At 37.8% G+C, this 22,440-nt stretch overlaps 2 protein-coding genes across 2 annotated transcripts; both read right to left on the bottom strand.

Annotated features, from left to right (window-relative positions):
* Positions 1 to 730: 730 nt before the first annotated feature.
* Positions 731 to 1,826, bottom strand: LOC131689379 (NADH dehydrogenase [ubiquinone] 1 alpha subcomplex subunit 8). The gene is made up of 4 exons (XM_058974430.1): positions 1,709 to 1,826; positions 1,466 to 1,623; positions 1,105 to 1,280; positions 731 to 1,046 (listed from the first exon to the last, which is right to left on the bottom strand). Exons 2-4 carry the CDS (start codon positions 1,592 to 1,594, stop codon positions 824 to 826), a joined length of 528 nt encoding a protein of 175 aa, XP_058830413.1. The 5' UTR covers positions 1,595 to 1,623; positions 1,709 to 1,826; the 3' UTR covers positions 731 to 823.
* A 9,197-nt stretch (positions 1,827 to 11,023) lies between these two features.
* LOC131691633 (uncharacterized) lies at positions 11,024 to 15,345 on the bottom strand. The gene is made up of 4 exons (XM_058978186.1): positions 15,085 to 15,345; positions 14,968 to 15,025; positions 14,736 to 14,911; positions 11,024 to 11,829 (listed from the first exon to the last, which is right to left on the bottom strand). The coding sequence occupies exons 2-4, from the start codon at positions 15,011 to 15,013 to the stop codon at positions 11,533 to 11,535; spliced, it is 519 nt and encodes a 172-aa protein (XP_058834169.1). The 5' UTR covers positions 15,014 to 15,025; positions 15,085 to 15,345; the 3' UTR covers positions 11,024 to 11,532.
* Positions 15,346 to 22,440: the final 7,095 nt, after the last annotated feature.

The raw sequence follows: 22,440 nt of genomic DNA, 5'->3' as shown, positions 1-22,440 counted from the left end.
TCGAAACCGCTGCCTTCGGAGCTCTGCTGGCACGAATACCCACTACCTAAAGCGAAAAAGACATTATATATCACTTTATACATATTCCTTAATCTTATAATCAACAAAGGCTGTCTGCCGATTTTAATGCAGAAACGCTTACGATGTGACCACCAAGAATGCGCCAGACAACCTTAATTGACCTCCTTCGACACCAATTTGGCCTTACCAAGCCGAAACGCAATTGGCGGCGTGAAAACTGCCGAATAAGAGTTGAGAACAGCTTGAAACAACATCCGATGTTGCTCCAAATGTATGTGCTCCAAGACTGACTGGGATAGTTCCATCGAGCCTAGTTTGCATACCTTAAATAACTAAACTCGCTATTTTCCTTTCACCCACATAAAGAGTTCGCTAATGGTGCGGAAAAAGAGCTTTTTCATTTGCTTTTCATGATCTTCTGAGTTCAAACTTAAAATTGCGAACAGATCATACCAACCCGAGAAGGCGACTCAACATTCCCGAGTCAAAGCAATTAATCGATCAAACAATCATAAAAAATATCCTGGACACACAACTGTCTCTCCGGGGCCTGTCCTGCATTCCTTTCCTGAACTAGCTTTATACCTAAGATCAAAAGAATTGACAAGTAGCAGCATCCACACATATCCCCATCCAAGCCATGCAGCTTAACTTTCAAAGATCTCTTGCAAATTTCTTTTTTTTTCTCTAAATTAAGTACAGACAAACCTAATATTTCCCAATCGATTTTAATTACCTTCCGACGATGGCCGAAAATCAAAATTTTCTACACAACAAATTAGCTCGTTTCGCTCAGCTCAATCTAATTCAGCCAGTGGAAGCGTGAGCCATACTTCGCCTCCGGTCGAGGATAATCATCCGGCAGACCAGGAGTAGCGTCAGCATACACAGTTTTCTCCTTCTTTGGTGGTGCTGGGCGATCTGTAGCGTGTACTTTAACCCTGGTGAAGTAACCGTAGTCTGGTCGCTCGATTCCTATATTATCCAGGACACATTTATCGTACACTCCTTGAGTTTTACGGCAGCTGTAGAGGAGGAGCTAGCATTACACTTCACTCTAGTATTAAATAACATAATCCTTACTATTTGAAATTCAGATCACCGCTACTTTTATCCAAACAGTTAGCGTACTGAGTGAACTCTTGGGCACAAGATTTTTTCACTTTGCGAAAGAACTCCAACGCACAGTTTGTGACTGCCTTTCCTTCATTTATACAGGCTCGGGGATCATTTAGCTCTTGGCGACATAGCATAAACTCCTGAAATAAATATAAACGATATTTTTCTATCAACACTAATAATTGTTTTACATTGGTTTGTTATTGTATTGCTTTTCTCTCATAACAGGTTATGAAAATTATATAACAAACTTTAGACGTCTTAAATATGCGTTCAAAATATTCCACCAAGTAGAATTTGTATAAAGCTAGGTGATGATACTCACGTTGTTTTCAGCTTCGCAATGTTTGCCCAAATGAAAAGCACCAGCGCGCAGTGCCGGTCCGGAGAGATTAACCTCCGGAACGGTGAGTTCTTCGTCAGTTGGTAAATCAATAGCATTCGTGACGACCATCTTTAGCCAGGGGTAATTCCAACTGTTCACTGAAACGATGAAAACGAGTTATAGAAGATTGTGTTTCAAAACTAATACGAACTAATTAATAAAACCACTTTTTCTGAAACTCACCAAGTAAAATCTCGTAAAACTGCGAAACTTGTCCACAGCTCAAGCAAAAAGATGACAGCAGTCGCCTGTCTGACGTCTCTTGAGTTTTTCGTCGTTTGTTTTGCTTATTCTCCTGGCCAGCTGGCAGAGCTACCAGATGATTTTGTTAAAGATCATTATAACGAAAAAGCTGTAGGTATATTAATTTGTCCGCATTTAATGAAATATGAGTTTCTTAATTTGAAAATTTGTTAATGGAAATTCAGAACTTTAACGGCTAATTCCTTCACTTGGATAAAAACCGGATTTCGTTAAAAATCGGTTTTCGGGTAATTGATCCTGAAAACTGGTTTTCAGCGAAAACCGGGTTTCAACCAGTGAAGAAATTGGACCTAAGTATATTATTTCGGCATTACAATAGATGCAAACATTAAACACTATTGCGAAATGAGAAATTCGCTCTAGAAATGTATGACAACATTGCATTCATTTTGGAAAAATACCTTCCATTTCTATTTTTGGGCCAATTAGCGCTCCCTCGTCGAAAAATCTGTTCAACAAACGATGCTTTGTTAGATGTAGAGCTAGTTTCTTGCAGGGCTTCCGACGTCCCCAATGCAAAATACATTGCATTGGGGACGTCAATGAAATTAAATGCATTTACTTCCCATCAAATTTCTGTTTTTTGCATTTTGCATTTAATTTCATTGATTTTTAAAAATGCAAGTGATCTGATCCATCGATCATCATAACTACCGTTATGATTATGATTTGTTGTTGAAGAAAAGATTCCATATTCCACAAAAAATGGTTTCTGATTGGATTTTTATAAAATCTGTATGAATGTGTATGATCTTATACTGCCCATAAAAGCATAAGAGTCCTGTATTGAAAAACAGCAAGCCGAGAAAAACGCTGTTCAAGTTTTACATTTTCATTGAGCCTTATGGATGGGACAACCATATTTTGGTATTATTTTCGATATTTTCTGTACAAACTTGGTAATCTTATTTGTGCATTGCGATTCAATGGTGATACAGAATACAATAAGTAATATTAATTGTGATATTTTAATATTGTGGGTTTTATTGTACAAAATTATTGCATATGGGTACAAGTTATTGTAAAACAATTAAATAGAAGCTTCATCTTCTTTGTATATAAATCCAGATAAGGGATAAATATTGTATTGTTGATGCTATTAGTATTAAACAATAAAACTTACATTGTATTTGTTCCAGATATTCCTCCATGAAATCCAAGTCATTTAACAATTAAATGAACAGATTCGCCATTTTAAAACTGTTTTTTTTTTTCATATCTGGAAATCATATATGATATCATTGATCTGATACTATTCACGTGGAATTTGTTTGAATTTAATTTGAAACACCACATGAAATGCTTTTTAAAGGATTTTCATGTGAAATTCAAAGGGAATTCATTTCTTTTACTTTTTAACATGAACATGAACATATCATGAAAGTGATGTTTAATTGCATATGGTTTTATCGTTTCGATATTTTCAGTGTGGGTAGCATACTCGAATGTAAACACTTGAACTTGGTTACGAGTCTTCATCGAATCGAATTTATTATGATGGAGATAGAATTCTTTGCAACCCGAAGAGGGGTTACTTTGGAAGCTTTCCAGCTGCGCACATGTTCATGCATCGGAACTATAGATTACTATCAGGTTTGATTTCGTGATGAGACAATTTTGATGAAAATTGGCTTCACTGACTTTAACACTGTACGACATTATGTGATCTCAACCGTAAAAACCTGTTTTAATCCACCTAGCGGTGCAATTGTGCCTTTCTCATTTCTCTATACTATGGCACGGAGGCTTTTTATTTTCAACATAATTGTGGAAACGTCCATTACATTCTTAGTACACTTTGCACTTATACACAATGGCATGCCAGCCACGAACTTGATGAGCTACGTGTCGACAGTGAAACACTTGAAACAAAAAAAAGATGGGTGGGTAATGTCTGCGACATAACCGGAGAGATGTAGAATACATAAGGAACACGTTCTTCAAATATGTTGATACTCATTAGGATTTTCGGACAAAAGCTGATTTGGGCGAGGAATATTTCAAATTATTCTTTACAAAAATGATGGTGCTCCTGAAAAGGACCGGTTTTGTTGGCGTTGTTGGCCTTGGTGAGGGAGATGGCTAACGATGAAATTAATTGTTAGCATGAGGAAGTCGCGTAGTACTGGCCAATGGAAGAACAGATAATAATTGATTCCTGAAAATCAATTTTTCTTTATTCATGTAAATTATACATACTTACAAATCTAACAGAAGATTCCTGATCATATTTCTGAATCATTAGTGCGAACATTGTGTAATTTGGTTAAGTACAATGAAAGCTACAAACTTTCCAAACTCGACCTTCTGTTCCTTCAGAAATATTGAAATGGGGTGTCTATATTAAACCGTTAGTCGTGGTCACAATAAAAAAAAGATGGGTGGGTAATGTCTGTCACATAACCGGAGCGTCGTGATTTCAATTCGAGACGTTAATTTAAATCTAATAATATTCAACAGAATCACGTTTGAATGGGAAATTTTCAAATAATTCTCTATGGTAATAATGGTGGTTCTGAAAAGAACCTTTGGTATCGGTGTTGGTGTTGATGGTGATGCGCTGGATCATTGGATATTTTTGGCATGATAGTTACGTGCCTGGCGAACTGTTTTGTAGCCTCGAACAAAACGACAAGACTGGCTTCATCGGGTACCATTACGGCTGAACTTTATAAGCTTAGCTCGACTTTGAAATCCTGCACAATCTCACGAATCAGACACTGGTAGGGCCATTTTGTTTGCTACTAGCACGGAGCTGCACAAAAAAATCATTTAATGCGGTTAGTTCACGGGGGCTGCCAAAAAGCTTGAATAGAAGCATGCGACTTCAACGTTTCTCTTAAACACATGCAACAACACATTCGTTTTGGTAATACTGATAATAACAGTAGAAAGGAATGGAAAAGCAGTGCACGAAACGAGCGAGAGGATAATTTAAATTTTTGTTCCGTGTGCAAGCTACTTCTTTCCACCCAACGTATTATGTTGCTTGTTGAAAATTTGCTACACACCTTAAAATGAAAGTTTCAGTTTAACTCTCACTAGAACACAATTGATTGGTCCTGAAAAGAACCGTTGCTTTTATTGTAATTTACGCCCACTCCCACAAACCGACCAAGTAGGCATCACTGGCTTCATTACGGCTGAGTTTTGTAAGCGTAGCTCGACTTTGAAGTAATACACAACCTTACGAACCAGACGCTGGAATGTTAGCCAGCGGATTAGTTGCTCCGTTGCCCTTTAGTTGGGGCGAAATACTAGCATGGCGACAGTTCCTGATCGGTAGTTGGTTGCGATGGGCCACCAGTAGCTGGGGCACTTTTGCGGACCGTCATCATCGCCAACTGCTTTCCTCCGGTGGACTGGCTGCTTGCTAGTGCTTGAACGAATACGAATGATGAGAAAACCGACCGACCAATATTCATATATGAAAATACGAGAAAGCACTACTATCGCTCTCCCGCTCGTTTTCGTGCCATTCCTGTGCCTTTCCTTTCCGTTCGGCTACCAATACTAGCATAACCAAAACGAATATTCTGTCTTTCCATCGCCTTCAATCTAGTGGCCAGTGCTAGCAAACTTGCATGTTCAGTTTTTCAATAACAACATTCAAACAATATTTTCAAAGAATGTTGCAGATTTGAAAAGAAGGAAGGAAAAGATTTTCACAAATTTAAATTCTTTCGTGTTATTTGTTAGCGCTGATAAAGGCTATTTAGTTTGCTACTAGCAAGGAGCTGCACAAACAAATCGATTTATGCAGTTAATCAACGGAGGCTGCCAAAAAGTTCGAATAAAAGCAGGCGACTAGTGTACTTTGCACGTTCTATATTTTATCAATACTAGAGAGGATTAATAAAATAATTCAAATTGTTATAGCGACATGCAATTGTGGCAACACTGGCCATGAGATGGTGGGGGAACACGCACATTCGTTTTAGTTATGATGGTAGTTGCAGCAGAAAGGAATGGAAAAGCAGTGCACGAAAACGAGCGAGAGAGGATAATTTAAATTCTCTTTCTTTCTTTCCACACATCGTATTTCTTATATTGCTTTCTGAAAATTATTTGTTATACACCATAAAATGTAAATTTCAGTTTAACTCTTATTAGAACACAATTAATTGGTCCTGTAAAGAACCGTTTATTGTTTTATTGCGGGAGCATAATTCAGACGCACTCCCCGCGGACACGGTGAGCTAGAAAGCACTATTTTGCATTCTCGAACAAACCGACCAAGTAGGCATCGTTGGCTTCTCGGGGCATCATTACGACTGAGCTTTGTAAGCGTAGCTCGACTTTGCAGTCCTGCACAATCTCACGACCCAGACGCTGGAACGATAGCCTACTCTGTTGCCCTTTAGTTGGGGCGAAATTCTTGCAGGGCGACAGTTCCTGATCGGGTTGCGATGAGTCACCAGTAGCTGGGGCACTTTTCCCGCCGTCGTCATCGCCAACTGCTTTTCTTCGGTGGACTGGCTGCTTGCTAGTGCTTGAACGAATACGAATGATGAGAAAAACCGACCGACAGATATTTATATAATCGCGCTAATATGCACTACTATCGCTTTCTCGCTCGTTCTCGTGCCGTGCATGAGCCTTTCCTTTCCGTCCGGCTTCTAATGGCCTAACCAAAGGAATATGCCGTCTTTCCCCCACCAACTGCTCTCGTCAAGCAACCCAATGCGAATAACCATACAAACAAACATGTAGTGGACCTATATATAAACTTTTCATTATTTTATTGTTCGGTTGGTCTACCATAACGACGGCTCTGTGCGGGATGGGCTGAAAATTTTCACTTTTCCGAGTCGTTTTCGAAAGATTTTTCAAAACACATTTTTTTTGTTATTAGTACATGTTATACATACTTCAAATTTTAATACAGCATAGAGGAACATATTTGCAACAAATTGGCCTAAAAATCAAATCATTCTGTTAAGTATGATAAAAGTTATTAACGTTCAAAATCTGACGCGGCGCCGCAGCCGATATTTTGAAACGGGACCCCTATATTGAAACCTTAAATGTATTCTACATTAAAAATATCATACTTCATTAGCCTAATCAGCATTAGATCAATGTTATCTGCTTGCTAACTCATTTTGTCATGTGGGGGTGGGTATGTGAGGAGAGCGAAAGTCCCATGAACGAACGACTCCCCAGCTTAAATTGGTATGCATTGTGATATAGTGGTGGTTTAAAGATGATGGGGTTGAAATGGAGGGGTATGAGGGCTGGATGGGGTGGTGGTCTGAGGGGTGATTTAAGGAGATTTTTAAAGGAGGGGAGTGAACAGTAGAGGGGGGGGGGTGTAACCCCTCTCTGTAAACCATCAACTACGCCCCTGTTAAAATCCAGAAACCTTATGCGAGTCGAAAAAAAAGTTTGGCCCTCCGGCCGGGATTAGGTTGCCGTTTTTCAGAGTGATTGCATAACCTTTCTATATGAGAAAGGTAAAAATGTGCCAAAATCCAAAAAAGTGAATCGTCGTCAAATTTTTTTTCGAGTTTGCATCAAATGTCGACGTTTCATGCACCTTGAACACATTTAGCATCAAAAATAAAAATGCTATTTTTAATTCTTCCTATAGTTTATATGAGAAATTTCTGTGTGGCCGCACTCTGAAACCCGTAATTCCGGAACCAGAATTCCGATCGATCCAAAATTCAATAGCAGCCGATGGAAAGGTTGTACCTTTCATTTGAGACTAAGTCTGGGCAAATCTGTCCAGCCATCTCTGAGAAAAATGAGTGACATTATTTGACACATACGCACATACATACACACACATACACACATACAGACTTTTTCCGATTTCGACGAACTGAGTCGAATGGGATATGACACTCGGCCCTCCGGGCTGGGATTAGGTTGACGTTTTTCAGAGTGATTGCATAACCTTTCTATATGAGAAAGGCAAAAACCGATTTAATCCACCTATCAGTGAGATGAGACATTTCTTACACATATCATCCCAGAGAGCAAATTTTCTGGCAGAGACCTCTCTGCTAAATTTCTGTAAGTCTTGGTTTGGCAGCGCTGTCAGATTTCTGCGCGTATCCTGTCGGGTTAGTTGAGCTAGGGCGAACTCGGTTTCGCTCGCGTTTTCTGGCAAATTTTGACAGGAACCGAGCAAAACCCTGGCATAACTCGAACATAAACTGTGCAACGATCCTGGCAATTCCTACCTGGTAGAATTTAGCACGAATCGGGCAAAAAATCTAACAAAGATGTGGCAGAACATTTTGCATTTCCAACATTTCTTCCTGGATTCTGGATAAAAGTGAGCAGCATCGGTTGGTTTAACCGCTTCTGTCAGAAACGGTTGTTGCATTTGAGCGAATTCGTTGCCAGAATTCTCGCACAAATCGCGCAAAATTCTCGCAGAAACTCTGCCAGCATCAATTTCGCTTTGCTCAACTTTTGCTAACTTTCTGCTTGCCACGCTGACCGGGCTGTTGCTGCAGAGATCTTAGTGCCCAAAGTTGATATACAGCTATTTCTGCTTAAGGGGGGCATTTAAGATCCGTTCCCCCTATTACTGATGGTGTTTAAATGCACTGTCATTGTGAAACTTATTCCAGAGATGCAGAATACCGGTTAGTCGGGATTCATCATGCAAAAAATCCGACCAAAAACCTATTTTCGATTTGTTTTCCTCCCCCTATCTGAACATTATGATAGATGGAGGAAAACAAATCGTTGAGCAAACTAATACAGTTACAGATTGCCAAGTCTATCTATCTTTCTATCTATCTATCTATCTATCTATCTATCTATCTATCTATCTATCTATCTATCTATCTATCTATCTATCTATCTATCTATCTATCTATCTATCTATCTATCTATCTATCTATCTATCTATCTATCTATCTATCTATCTATCTATCTATCTAACTATCTATCTATCTATCTATCTATCTATCTATCTATCTATCTATCTATCTATCTATCTATCTATCTATCTATCTATCTATCTATCTATCTATCTATCTATCTATCTATCTATCTATCTATCTATCTATCTATCTATCTATCTATCTATCTATCTATCTATCTATCTATCTATCTATCTATCTATCTATCTATCTATCTATCTATCTATCTATCTATCTATCTATCTATCTATCTATCTATCTATCTATCTATCTATCTATCTATCTATCTATCAATCTATCTATCTATCTATCTATCTATCTATCTATCTATCTATCTATCTATCTATCTATCTATCTATCTATCTATCTATCTATCTATCTATCTATCTATCTATCTATCTATCTATCTATCTATCTATCTATCTATCTATCTATCTATCTATCTATCTATCTATCTATCTATCTATCTATCTATCTATCTATCTATCTATCTATCTATCTATCTATCTATCTATCTATCTATCTATCTATCTATCTATCTATCTATCTATCTATCTATCTATCTATCTATCTATCTATCTATCTATCTATCTATCTATCTATCTATCTATCTATCTATCTATCTATCTATCTATCTATCTATCTATCTATCTATCTATCTATCTATCTATCTATCTATCTATCTATCTATCTATCTATCTATCTATCTATCTATCTATCTATCTATCTATCTATCTATCTATCTATCTATCTATCTATCTATCTATCTATCTATCTATCTATCTATCTATCTATCTATCTATCTATCTATCTATCTATCTATCTATCTATCTATCTATCTATCTATCTATCTATCTATCTATCTATCTATCTATCTATCTATCTATCTATCTATCTATCTATCTATCTATCTATCTATCTATCTATCTATCTATCTATCTATCTATCTATCTATCTATCTATCTATCTATCTATCTATCTATCTATCTATCTATCTATCTATCTATCTATCTATCTATCTATCTATCTATCTATCTATCTATCTATCTATCTATCTATCTATCTATCTATCTATCTATCTATCTATCTATCTATCTATCTATCTATCTATCTATCTATCTATCTATCTATCTATCTATCTATCTATCTATCTATCTATCTATCTATCTATCTATCTATCTATCTATCTATCTATCTATCTATCTATCTATCTATCTATCTATCTATCTATTATCTATCTATCTATCTATCTATCTATCTATCTATCTATCTATCTATCTATCTATCTATCTATCTATCTATCTATCTATCTATCTATATATATAAAAGTCAAGGTTTGTATGTATATGATTTATGGACTCCCAAACGGCTTAACCGATTGCCGTAAAAATTTGTACATAGTAGGCATTTGTTATGGAGCGTGTTTGTGTGCTATTGGTTGGGGATTATCTGTTCGCCAGATGGCACTTCAGAACAAATTGTGTTTTCCTCCTATTTCGTTGAAAGTCGCAGCAACGCGCGATGGGTATTAGCTAGTACTTTATAAGAATCGGTGCAAAAATCCACCGATTGGTTGGTTGTATAGTCAGCCGATTGTGTCGACGCAAACCGAACTAGTTGATGGGAAAATCGGGGATATTTTTATGGGGGCGTTACGACAGAGTATATATATATATATATATATATATATATATATATATATATATATATATATATATATATATATATATATATATATATATATATATATATATATATATACATATATATATATATATATATATATATATATATATATATATATATATATATATATATATATATATATATATATATATATATATATATATATATATATATATATATATATATATATATATATATATATATATATATATATATATATATATATATATATATATGGCTTATGGCTGCTACTCCGTTATCGATCTGGACTAGCTGAAGTTGTACAGGGAATAAATAGATAATTATGCTTGGAGGTAGCGAAACGTCTTTCAATGTGCAACTCCTGGTAATCCTCAAGTGTGATCAATACCGGTGCCGGCCGGAACGTAGATCGCGGAAGGAAATGCAAATTTTTCACCGTAATGTATACTACAAACATTATATTCTTTCTTCTTAAGTGCTTTACAATCAGTCAATTAAACTTCTTGGTGTTCACGCATTCCGTTGAAAAATTAACGTATTTCTAAATCATTTGAAAATAAAATGTTTCACTGATTTATTTATCGAAGAGATTCCTGTTCACAACCCCAGTACCTATATATGACAAATAACATAAAAATTTTAAGGTTTTATATTATATCGATAATAAATACTACATAAGCGATAATGTTTTGATAAAACTTTATTGAATTCAATAAGCTACATCGGAAATAAACTGCATACACATCACCATTCTTATTTGCATTTTTAGTGCTGGAAATAAATATACAAATTGACAGCCTATTTTGCGTTTTTCTTCTATTTTAATAATATTTTCCCTTTCAACTCTTACATCGTATTTGGCCCGTGATTTATTATTTTAGTATTTACTCAAGTTTCTAAGAAGATACGCACATAGAACTGTCACTGCTTATATGTGATGAGTATTGAAAGCTGTCAAAACAAATGGAAAACGGCATAGATCAAGGAGATGATCAAATGGATTGAAATTGTTATTCTAAAAGAAGTTTGTGGGTGCAAGAAGTATTTGAACGGTTTGTGATTTACTGATTTCCGTAATCATTAAATGTGCATTCTTCAATCGAATTCAATTTATTTAAATAGTTTCCTAAAGCTTTATCTATACACTATTTGGCAAGAATGTTGTAATGGAGAAACGGGCTGTTTTTCGTCTTATCTTAAAAAACTGTTGGGGATAAACTGCAGCTTGATACATACTCCCGCCAGGGCACTAGCCAACGCCATCAACCAGAGTCTGGAGGACTGTGCGTAGGCATTGGTCGAGCAGGCCTTGCCAATGTTACATAGCGCGCCGCTACAGCAACTGGTGCACGCGTATAATTTGGTTCGTTCGCCTATGATTATGCATCCCGGTTCGCATGTGTTGATGCACTTTCGCTCAAGTGACCACAGCTTCGGTTCCGATACGTTCGAGTTGCTGGTGTGCGTTGTATAGGAGAATTGCTTGACCTACAATGAGGTGATCAGATTAACAATCTGTATGTTATGGAATTTCCGTGTTTCGACATTCTCTCTTATCAAAATACGACACTAATTTAGAGCAGTATTGAAACTGACCCCAGAAATGTGATAGCTCGCAAAAAAGGTTTGGTTAACTCCTTTTCTTAGAGCCTGCGTGTATATTCAATCGAAACACGAGATTTCAAGCTACAGCCGTTCGGAGCGCACTGGTTCCATCCACGATTTAAGCTAATACAAAACTTTGAACATATCTCAACATACATACATTATCGCAGAATGGAGTTTCTGGATGTCTCAAAAACTACTCAACCGATTTTCCATAATTCTTTTAATTTTTTTTGTATTTACATTTTCGTGTACTCGAACGGTTCATTTTTAATCCAAAAAAATCTATTCCTTGCAATGAATTTTTGTTTCAAATTTTGAACACATCAAACATCGACTTTTTGTCAACTAGTTTTTATTGGAACAATTTTTTTTTAATTTTTTGCAACCCGAACCGTTAAAATACACCACACTACATTTTTCTTATATATTTATATACTTTTTTGATTTCAGTTGAGTGGTTCATCAGGCAGTGTTCACCGCAAGCCTCTGCGAAAAAATGCACTTCGGGGGAGGGGCCATTACTCCGATAACTTTTAATAATTTTTTAAAGCAAATTGTTTTTATTTTTTTCGATAGTACTACCAACAAATTGTTTTTCGTTTATTCAACAAAATTTGCATGTAACTCTTTAAAAAATCTCTAACTTAGTATACTTTTCCCCCTCAACTTTGTATGTAACCCCCCCCCCCCCTTTATACTGACGAGGTAGAAAATTATTGTCTTCGACAAAGTTTTAAAAATTCTCATAGTGAAGAATTTTGTAGAAGAATTTGAGCTTGTAAAACTATAGGTTATCGGTCTGTAATGCGTTTTCTATGGCAACCCTCTTAAATCTAGTTTTTTAATATAACTTTCCATTGTGACCTTTCGTGAAAACTTTATGCAAAACAAATGTGTAGGTATCAAAACTACATAATATTGTCGAAGACTGTATGTAAAAATACTCATTGGTTTCAAAGTTATTGAAGAATTTTACATTTTTTTATACCAACTTCAACTACGTATAAGAGAGAAAGGTACAAACCAAAATGTACGAACAGGCACTTTTTTTTAACTATCTAAGCTATGCACAATAAATCTAAGAAGGTTTGGTGCGAGGCACTCTAGAACCCTATGAATAGGGTAAGCTTACTTTATCATGTTTTTTGACTTTTTCCATACAAAAATCAGCAAAAAAAAATTTCCAGATTTTTTCCGTAAAATTAATAATTAATGGTATGCCATCCTTTTGTAAGCATTAAATTCATTATGACATGTCTATTTGAGTATATATTAGCTCCAATGATATTAAAAAATTCTCATTTTTGCACCCACGTTTACAAAATCTGAAATATTCAGTTATAAGTGAAAATAATACTTGTACTTGAATATCAAACCAAGAATTTAAAAAAATTGGGCAAAAAAAATGGACAAAAATTTTGTATGGAAAAAGTCAATAAACATGATAAAGTAAGCTTACTCTATTCATAGGGTTCTAGAGTGCGACGCACCAAACCTTCTTAGATTTATTGTGCATAGTTTAGATAGTTAAGAAAAAAACATTTTGGTTTGCACCTTTCTTTCTTATACTTAGTTGAAGTTGGTGCAACAAAATGTAAAAATCTTCAATAACTTTGAAACGAAGAAGTATTTTTACATACAGTCTTCGACAATATTATGTAGTTTTGATATCTACATATTTGTCTTGAACGTAGTTTGAACGAAGTCACAATGAAAAAAGTTATATGAAAAAAACTAGATTTAAGGGGGTTGCCGTAGAAAACGTCTTATAGATCGATAACCTATAGTTTTACAAGCTCAAGTTCTTCAACAAAATTCTTCACTATGAGAATTTCTAAAACTTTGTCGAAGACAACAACTTTCTACCTCGTCAGTATAAAAAGTTATTCTTTTAGTTCGATCATAGTAAGCCATAGCAAGTTGGGAATATTCATACGAACAATTCTTCCAAAGACACCCTGTGAATATATTCGATAGTTTGGCCTCTAGTGAATTAAGTTCTCGTTTTTAGGGTTTCAGACAACTGTGCAGTGTGGCCATGTGTAAAGACGGTGCTGAACAGAGGATCGAAGGGCTAAATCGAACGCACGAAATAACGCACATAGCCAACTGCATCCTGGAGCAACGCGTCGAGCACTGTACCTAGATTTTGAACTCACTCAAGCGAAAAACTCGGTTATTCTATTCAGAGATGAGAGAACGTTGTCAATTCGGCGTCCAACCGTTACATAAACTCTCTACCCGAAAAAGACGTGGTTGACGAGTACTAATTTGTGTACCCTCCACTGTTGATGGCTTCGGATGGTAACATAGTGGACACAGAAAGCCACACGGACGTCTTACGACATCAGCATTTTAAGTATGTCCTTCCGTGAGTTAGAGAACCCGAATCTGGTATTTCCCAAATTGATCAGGTAGAAGGAACACACTCTTTCGCTTATCAATTATATACATTTACATAACATGAAAATTAAAAAGTGGGGTTGCGAAAATATCGCTTTTCCGCACTGCATTAGCGGTAGAAACGTCTTATCACACCGCATAATAATATGTGTGTATGTGATAGTTCCCGCGCGGTTGCGGTGCGAATGGATAGATGCTGTTTTTTAAATCTGTTCTTCAAAACAACGAATATTGCACATTTCCTGTCGTATACGTATACAACACAATGTCAAAAATAGGTTATCCGAGCTTCACAGTTACTATACCGTGGCAGACAAGTCTAAAAATAGCACTCTTAGCATGCCACCCTCTCCCCGACCCTCCAACACTTTCCATTCACTCACCATGCAGATGAACTCGTCTGCAAAGCACTTTTTCATAAAGGACGAGTTATTTCCGGATAGTTCGATGCACGCCTCGCCATCCTCGGTCGCGTTGCAGGAAAAGCACCAGAGGTCATTTATCTTCTCCGCTGCAGCGGGGGTCTTATGTACAGTGTTGGTTAGGTACTGCGATCGACCTGCAATGTAAAATGTTTTGCATTTTGTATCGATATTCGTACTTTGGTAGGCTTACTAGCTTCGAAAAATCCCATAAATACAATTGCTATTGTAATTGACATTTTTTCATCATTCTGTTAAAATCACAAGCACTGATGTAATAATATTTTGGCACAAAAGACTGATGTGATACTTTTATAACTGTGATGTTCAGCGCACTCAGATCCTGCTCTTATTTATCTTCTCCGAATGTAATTAATAAAACCCTAAAATGAGGTCACACACTGTGTACGAATTAATAAAGGAATATACTACTGTTGCACTTGAAATATGGACATGAGAACAATGAATAAGTACTATAAAAGAGTAAGAATGAACACTCTCAACTCGATTGCTATCATCAAGCAAGTTTAATGTTATATGCTCTTTTACTATCAGTGCATCCTACTGAGAGTTCATTTAAGATTGGTTTTCAAAGGAAGGATGCTTTCAAATATATCACAGTATAGCGCATGCGCTGTAATCCAACTGTCAATTTATTCGTCAGGATATCCATTATCGATTGAATACATAATATTTGAATGGTCAGTTTGAATCAGGATCTGCATTTCTCACCGTGTAAATATATCAATTGAACAGTGGAATATAAAGCTATTACTCTGTGCTGATGGTCAGTTTATACTATAGATACTTGTATCGATTTTGTTGGCTATTTTCGGCATCGGCGGTAAAACATGATGATGAGTTATGTTCTACCGGTAGAACTTGGGTGCAACGCCCAATCCCTACTTAGCAGAAGGCAAAGAATTCTTCACATTTCCTTTCGATCATGTCCATATGAGCCTGCCTAGTCCTAGTTTTCCGCTCTAAGTTTATAACTGATTCGCTCTAGAATACCTATCCGTCTTTCAATTTCATTGCTTTCGTTTCTCTTAGTCTCAAATTTGCCGAAAATAGCCAACAAAATCGATACAGTAGAACCTTACGGCAATTAAAACATAGTAACACTATGTTAATACTTGTTTACAAAAAAACTTGGTTCCTTCTCGTACTTTCGTTAAGAGTGTGACAGACTACACCCAAATTAATAAATAATTTAATTTTCAACGCAATGTTTTTAAGCTATACATTTTAAAATTTTTAAAATCAATTTTTGGAGTTATTCAGTGGTTTTTATAGAATTGTGGAAAACCGATTTGGCTAATCGAACACACAATTGTAAGGGTAATGATTTTTCTTCACCTAATCTTATTTAGAGATTTTCTCAGTAGCCCAGATAAGAATTGTAATAAAATACATTTTTAGCAAAAATCGAAGGCAAAAACTTACTTATAGTCCTACAAAACTGAAAACAGCAATATAAGGATCAAATTCTATTTTTATTTCCGTTACACGCGTAGCAAAAATATGTAATTTTTAGTGAAAAACGAATTGAGTTTTAGGAGATTCAAACAACCAGTAAAAAATAAATAATTCAGAAATGATGTGCTATGTGTGGTTGTTGGCTATTCTAGTATTAGTAGTGTTTTAAGTACTAATGTATGTCTTTCATGTGATGATCATATCTTCATCTATATCGTGTACCTGTCTTATCTGTTACGTCTCTCATATATTGTTCTTTATTTCTTCTTTTAGAGTCATATACTGCCATTCTACACCCGCCTTCAGCTGGGTCAGCAAAGATGGTGATAGTGAACGTCATAACACTCACACATTCTCAAACGCGGTCTCAAGCGGGAACCTACAAAAATGTCCTCGCGCACGCGATTACGAATCGGTCACGTCCGGAAATCTGTCTTTGATCCTAGAAGCCTGAGTCCATGCCTTCAGCTGGACCAATTAAGAAAATACGCTCATACCTATTAGACACACGTCTCATGGCGACATGACCAGGATCCCTATCGATATAAGGGATCCCAATCTCTGCCAGAGTTTTAACCGCACACCGAAAATTTGATATCAGACGCACGGTTCGCGCGACCATTCAGGAACACACGCAAATATATTACAAAATCACGTCAGCGTACAAACGTTAGAGCCCCTCGCGGTTTTCCAAGCAACTTACGCCCACGAACTCGCAAACATGATTACACCCCGGTGATAAGGTGAACGGCTCAGCAAACTCCCGCGCTCACGCCACCATGAATCGAGATCGTCCGGAAGTCTCTATCCTCGGTACCAGCAGTCTAGGTCCATATTAATTAATAAAAAAATTGAAACTAAAGAAAAAAAAACTAGGAGTGGGTAATGTCTGGGACATAACCGCGGTGTTGACGTAGGACTAAAGTTGGGCATATCATGTGACATCCATGGATAATTTGAGCCAATGCACTTTTTGAATGAATGTTTACTGGAAATTTCATGTCAAATGAGATTGCCACATTCACTGATTTTCTAGAACTTGCAAAAACCTTCGGGTTGGTAGATTAATTTGATAAACATTTGCTTATATGAATCACTGGTACATGTACAGAAGAATTGACAGGCGCAAACTCAATCCAAGTTATTAAATAGAACTTTCTAATTCAATTCTTTCTCCATTATGTTTTCATCCTAAAAAGAACGGTTTGCAGATAACTATTTTTGGTGATACCAGACGAGAATCCTTTCTAACGATTCGAACCTTGCCCGAATTCGCTTCTGCTGCGTACATACACGAACATTCCCCTTTCGCAGCTCACATCGAATGAGCATTGTATATCGCAATGCGATCTCTTTTATAAACTTCTTAGTGCAGATGGAAATCCATCCTTTTGTGCGACAAATAAAAATATTTTCATCATTCTTTTTCGTGTGGCTTTCGCTTAGTAGCAGTGTTGCCACATTCACTAATGTTCCTGAAAGATTTGCAAAAACCACCAATCAAAGCAGGCTAATTAATGCTTTTACAAAATCTATCAAAATTTACGGTAAAATCTACGGAATCTACTACACAATTGTTTTGATTATTTCCCAACGAATCGCGCAAAAATCTGTTTGTTCCGTACAGCACAGCGCAAATAATTGACGTTGGAAAACAAATCGAAAACTTCAGCTGCCAAACACTTAGACACGATCGAAGCATTTTTCCGTCAATGTCACTTTTCTGACTCAAATTTTTGTAGGTATTTTCTTGCTTCCGTCCAATTGGTCAGTTTATTAGTTTTATCGTGCATTTTTCGGATATTATTATTGAAAATAACTAACCCGATAAGAGGGAAGTTATTTTCCAAAGCACGAAATGGAAATTTCAATTGTAATTCTTCTGAGAACGATTTTGTGGTCCTAATAAGAACCGTTTGTTGTGAATATTATTTCGCCGTTTCCCGCTCGGTATGATGATTATTCGCTTGGTATGGATATCGCACAGATTGGTATCTTCCAATAAACTAACCAGGCAGGCCTCGCTGGCTTCTTAGAGAGCCATTACGGCTGAGCTCCGGAAGAGTAGATCGGTTTTGAAATGCTGTGCAATCTCACGAACTAGGCACTGGAAGAGCAGCTTGCGAATTAGTAACTCTGTCCACTTCTGAGAGCGATGAATTTCACGCAGGGCGAGGACAGTTCTTGGTTGGCAGCGATAAGGCAGTAGCTATGATTTGGTTGGTAGTCCAAATGCAGCTTCTCGTTGAGCAGCACACGTACGTGTGTTCTGCTCTGTGGCTTAGACACGTCTGGCTTTAAGAAAAACTGTGACACCCATATTTATAGGTTCTAGCATTAATGTTGATTCGCATTAAAAGTAGTTTTGAACTTTTTAAACAAGTTTTACATAGCAAGCAAGGTATCAATAGCAAGCGTTGAACGTTTTCCTTTCGATTTATGAAACAATATTAGTAATTCCTTTAGTAGGAGAAAAGTTATTAAGGTTCAAAGTGTACGTAACGCATCCGTTTTGAAAATTTTGAAATGACACCCAGTATAGTAAAGAAAGACGTAAGTCCTACGTCAAAATAACTCCCATATCCACTAGACAAAACATTCCATGGCGACATGACCCGGAACTCTAGTGATATGGGGTAACTCACTTCCTGACAGAATGTGATCAGTATACCGAAAACTAAATGAATGACGGTCCGCGAATATGTGAATGGCCGCAGGGTTTCAAAATCGAATTTATACAAACGAAGTCACATACAAGCATGGGAAAAATCGCATCGTGAACCGATCGTTCGCGCTTCGCAAGCAAGCTTTCTTCAGTTGTGATGCATTCTGTTAGCTTCGAAAATGATACCTAGCAACCTGTCGTTACGGACACATGCGATTCAAAGCTATAACAACCAACGAAGAACCACATCAGTTGTGTATTAATTCTTTCCTTCCCCAACGCGGATGGCTTCGTTCGCGAAGCTCTTCTCGAGCGGTTCGCGGTTTGCATAGGATTTTCATTATACAGTTTTATTTCATTTTCATATTCGCACAATATAATTAATACTTGGAAAACCATATACCATTTTAAAACTAGCTGATAATCAATGATTTTAAAAATTTGCAACAATGCACTGCTAACAAATAGGCCGAAAGGAACTTCATTAGATCAAATTGCTAGTAATGTATCACAAAACTACCCATAACGCGATCTGTCAGCAAAAAATCCAGTGCAAAAATAGGTACTATGTTTTAATCATGCATGAAGAAACCTTTGTGAGCTTCGCGAAGCTACGTGACAAACATTCACGAGCGAAGAATTGACGCTGCTCTTAAATTTTTAAGCTTCACTTTTGATTCCCAGTTTGCCCATCTAGTGACCTGCTCTGAAGTTATTAGACTTCTCCCTTCGTGCGTTGATTATGGTTAAATAGTGAGGACAAAATTTTGACTACTTTGTGATCCACAGTTAGCAACAGTCGCGCGAGTGAACGAATTTTCCCATGCCTGTGACTCACATACACGCGAGCACACGCGAACGCTTAAGCCCTTCGCGATCATCCACGCACATCTATGCCCGCGATCAACGCGAACTTGTAAACGCGCGAGGTCATGAATCGGTCACGTCTGGAAATCTTTACTCTTCATTCTAGCAACTTAGGTCCATATATCCAGTTGGACCAATAAAAAATAAAGCTCGTATCCACTAGACCACACGTTCTACTGCGACATGACTGGGAACTCTAGTGAGATGGAAGAACCCACTTTTTTCTAGAATCTGAACCGAACACGAAAAATGAAGTATCAGATTCACGGTCCGCGCGCGATCATTCTAGAACACATGCGAATATGCGAAAGGTACACGGTTATAAAATAGAATGTATACACGCGAAGTTACATACACGTTAGCACACGCGACATACAAACGCACACGCGATCGAACACGTTAACGTACAAATGCTCGAGCCCTTCGCGATGATGCACGCTATCGCGAATCCCTACACCACATACCTGAACCGTACAATGAATATCACATTCAAAATCACGGCCCGCTACAATTGGCCTAAAACAGTGCTTCAGTGGGCGCCATTCGCCTGTATCGTCTGCAAATTGTAGTATGTGATTCTGATGGGGATCCCTTCCGAGAACCTAGCTCTACAGCTCCAGTAGGACAACTCTAGAAAAAAAAGAAAAATATGTTTTATCGCGAAATAGCCTTTCTGCGTGCTGACTACGATACGATGCCATTTTTAAAACTAAAATCTCTTGCGAAAACAATATTTACGATATGCATTTGATGTAGGGTGAAGTGCCTATTTTCACCATACTAAGGAGGGCGCCTCACTGAATCATTAAATACTCGGCCTACAAACAATGGAATGCGTAAAAACTGGCATCAACAGCTTTGCTTCGTTGTTAAGTACCAAGATAATAACATACATGCGCTGAAAACAGTGAAATTCTTGTGTTTGAGCGCAACGAAAACACGAATCGAGTGCCCCCATTGTTGCGCTACCATTTGACTCAATGCGTTGAACAAAGATGGCAGACACTGCTCTAACCAACGGTTTCAAATGGGTAGCGTGATAATAGAAACATAGCGATAATGGACTCATCACCCTACTTGTATTAGTCAAGAGAAAAAATAGTCGAATTTGGCAGTAGTTTGGCTGAGTATCAACCCTATAACTATCTCAGGATTTTGGAGTGGGCAGCCTTTATAACCTGCTTGTCTCATGTTATGTATAAATAGAACTACTCACAAACATCCTGACAAATAAACATTTTGAATAGATAAAAAATTATGATCATTCATACAAAATGTTCATGTAATTTTTCGAGTATTGCAGTATTGCGCGACTCGAGAATTTCATTTATATCAGATCGTACCAATCACTCGGAGTGATCGGTTGAGTTTATCTTTTTCTCGTTCTGGCCCGTGATTGCCTGGAAAATAAGTGCTCGGCCTACGCCACCCGGATCTTTCTTTCAATCTCGGCCTCAGCCATCCGGCTCCAATCGTATTCCGCTACCCCAGCGATAGTTCACGCGAGTGCAGTGTTAATTCTCCCGATCAGTAGTGCGAATATCAAGTGCAGCGAAAGTCGCTTCCCTACGGGTCCGTCCCACCCCAAGGGGCCGCGGAGCCGCCAAAGGGTCACTCCCGACCCAATTTAGCAAAATTCCAAGCCTACTACGGCATTTCCGCGAGAAAATTGGACATCGAAAGTTGTACCAGGTAACAGGAGCGCAGACTCACAAGTAGGTAAACAACTCGCGCCTCCACCGAAACATCAACTTCAAATCGATAAACGCGACCGCGCCTCCACCAAACCAAATATTCAAACTAAGTGAAAAACTTGCGTCTCCACCAAATCTAATTTTCAAACCTAGTTAAAAACTTGCGCCCCCATTAAATTGCCGAGCGTCGGCGATTTGTATGAGTGTGAAGCAGCGAACCCTCGAGTCGAACCGGTACTCGCGTGTGTAGTGACTTATACGAGAGTTTTGTGACGAATCCCACCAACAATAACAAAATGCCGCGCCCCCCTCCCCCCGATTGGGGCGGGGAACCACCCCTTAGTCGATCTCTCCCCGGCTACATGAACTCCGGAGACATAATCGACCAACAGACCCTACTATTAAGGGCAATCGACGAGCCAGGAAACACGGAACAACGTCTCCCCGCCGATCCCTTCCTTATCCTGAAATCGGTACAGGCAGTGCTTGAGACTGACCCCAGAAACCTGGTGAGCGCAACAAAAGAGGCAAAGGGATACAGATACGTATTGAGAACCCGATCCAAGAAAACCTATATAGCACTACAGAAAATGAACCAGCTCATAGGCGGACAAAAGGTGGAGATCATCCCCCACCCAACACTCAACATAGTACAAGGCGTTATCTACGATCCCGACACAAAAGACGTGGAAGAAGCTAGACTTCTGGAAGAGCTGAAGACTCAGGGGGTCACGAACGTTCGGAGAATTACAAAAATGGTCGACAAAAAACCGACCAACACACCACTGGTTATCCTATCATTCTCTGGTTCCATCCTTCCGGAGCACGTGTATATTGGTCTACTGCGCACCAGTATTCGCCCGTACTACCCACTGCCGATGATGTGCTTCAAGTGCGGGCACTTTGGGCACGGCAGTCGTTTCTGCCCCAACCCCGCCGCCTGCCTGAACTGCAGCCAACA

The sequence above is a fragment of the Topomyia yanbarensis genome, chromosome 3 (assembly GCF_030247195.1).
Source record: "Topomyia yanbarensis strain Yona2022 chromosome 3, ASM3024719v1, whole genome shotgun sequence".
NCBI lineage: Eukaryota > Metazoa > Arthropoda > Insecta > Diptera > Culicidae > Topomyia > Topomyia yanbarensis.
This window is presented reverse-complemented; position numbering and strand designations above follow the sequence as displayed.

Bases quoted from the DNA above. Each gene is read 5' to 3' on its own strand.
- LOC131689379 (XM_058974430.1), bottom strand. From the start codon at position 1,594: ATGGTCGTCACGAATGCTATTGATTTACCAACTGACGAAGAACTCACC. The intron at 1,281-1,465 runs GTGAGTATCATC...TATTTATTTCAG, and splicing joins ATTGCGAAGCTGAAAACAAC to GAGTTTATGCTATGTCGCCA. The intron at 1,047-1,104 runs GTAAGGATTATG...CCTCCTCTACAG, and splicing joins GGTGATCTGAATTTCAAATA to CTGCCGTAAAACTCAAGGAG.
- LOC131691633 (XM_058978186.1), bottom strand. From the start codon at position 15,013: ATGTCAATTACAATAGCAATTGTATTTATGGGATTTTTCGAAGCTA. The intron at 14,912-14,967 runs GTAAGCCTACCA...TTTACATTGCAG, and splicing joins TATGGGATTTTTCGAAGCTA to GTCGATCGCAGTACCTAACC. The intron at 11,830-14,735 runs GTGAGTGAATGG...ACCTCATTGTAG, and splicing joins CAGACGAGTTCATCTGCATG to GTCAAGCAATTCTCCTATAC.